The sequence below is a fragment of the Cyprinodon variegatus genome, unplaced genomic scaffold (genome assembly GCF_000732505.1).
Source record: "Cyprinodon variegatus isolate N-32 unplaced genomic scaffold, C_variegatus-1.0 Scaffold321, whole genome shotgun sequence".
Taxonomy (NCBI): Eukaryota; Metazoa; Chordata; class Actinopteri; order Cyprinodontiformes; family Cyprinodontidae; genus Cyprinodon; species Cyprinodon variegatus.
In genome coordinates this window covers 40,226-41,510 of record NW_015150774.1, presented here as the reverse complement: position 1 = coordinate 41,510, position 1,285 = coordinate 40,226, and the positions used below count along the sequence as shown (strand labels likewise).

General features: G+C 54.6%; 1 protein-coding gene across 1 annotated transcript in view; it reads right to left on the bottom strand.

Moving 5' to 3' along the window:
- LOC107091018 (GTPase IMAP family member 7-like) overlaps positions 1-1,285 on the bottom strand; it is a 41,085-nt gene that overhangs the window by 2,420 nt on the left and 37,380 nt on the right. Inside the window, exon 4 of the mRNA XM_015384714.1 lies at positions 578-781. Coding sequence (XP_015240200.1) covers positions 578-781 — 204 coding nt within the window. The remainder of the gene's footprint in view (positions 1-577; positions 782-1,285) is intronic.

Genomic DNA, 1,285 nt, shown 5'->3' with positions numbered 1-1,285 from the left:
TCCCTGGCCCCCGGGCTATGGTGGTGAGACTGGTGGGGCCCCCCTCTCCGGAGGGGCCATCGGGCCTATTGGAGTCAGCGGGGGGGGCTGGGTCCCTGGGAGTGCAGTAAGCGCCCCATTCCTTTGCTCCCCATCCCCAGATTCCTCCCTCTGCCTGCTCCACCACACTGCCACACATGTAGGTTTTTGGAGAGGGGGTCGTTACTGGAGGGCCCCACCTTCTGATGACGTCCGCCACCCCAATTTTATTTTGCATTCTAGACACTTCCATCTACAACATTTTCACAACACACATCTATGTAGGGCATTTTCTAGGGGTTGGGGGTCAAGGCCACCAGGGGGTGGGGTTATTTTATGGGCTTCACCACGGTCGGCTTCCTCCATCCCCTCTCGCATCTAGACATTAAGGGTTCAGGGTTGTCGAATGGGGGGGTGCGCTGGCACCACCTATCTCCGGGAGGGGGGGTGGACTGTGCCGGACACCCCCTCTTGGTACTCCCAGTTTTAATTACATCTGAGAGCAACACGCAACAACACCACATTTAAGCAGGCGCAGGGAGGATCGGGGTCTTCTCACACCCCTGTTCCCCGGCTGCCACCCGGAGTCTGGGGCCTGGAGGAAGAGTGAGCCATGTGGTCCGTGGTTTTGGCTGGGGCTGGCTGTGGGGCTGTCACTTCCGCTCTCCCCAAAGAAGGTTAGAATGAGGGGCGTGTCAAAGTAGTTTTGGGGCCTTGCTGGGGATCCTGTCTGGGGGTCGGGCGAACCTGGGGTCCCGGATCCCTGGGGCCCAGGACCTGATTCACTTCAGGGTGGCCGGCTGCCGGCGGAGCCCGCGGACTCGTCCCCGCAGCTCCCCGGGCACCGGCATGGCAGTGCCTGGGAGGTTTTCCTCGAGGCTGTCTCTCTTCCTCCCTTGGTGGGGGTCTGATTTCCAGGGCTGGCCCCTCCTTGGTGCCTTCACTCTTGGGGTCAGTAGTAAAATAATCTGCACTTATGATTAAAATATATTGGATACAGGTTTTACATATTGAATAAATGTTTTACTTTAAATGCATTTATGTTAGAAAAGTCAAGAAGAATCTTAAAGTGAAGGCCAGCATGGAGAGATAGAAAGCAGAATGTGTGTGTGTAAGCTCTAGGCTCTCTGCAGGTGCAGCTTTAAAGATAAGGCTAAGTTGGGAAAACGCAGGGAATAATTCAATTCAATTCAATTCAGTTTATTTATATAGCGCCAAATTCACAACACATGTCATCTCAAGGCACTTTACAGTTCAACCAGATCAT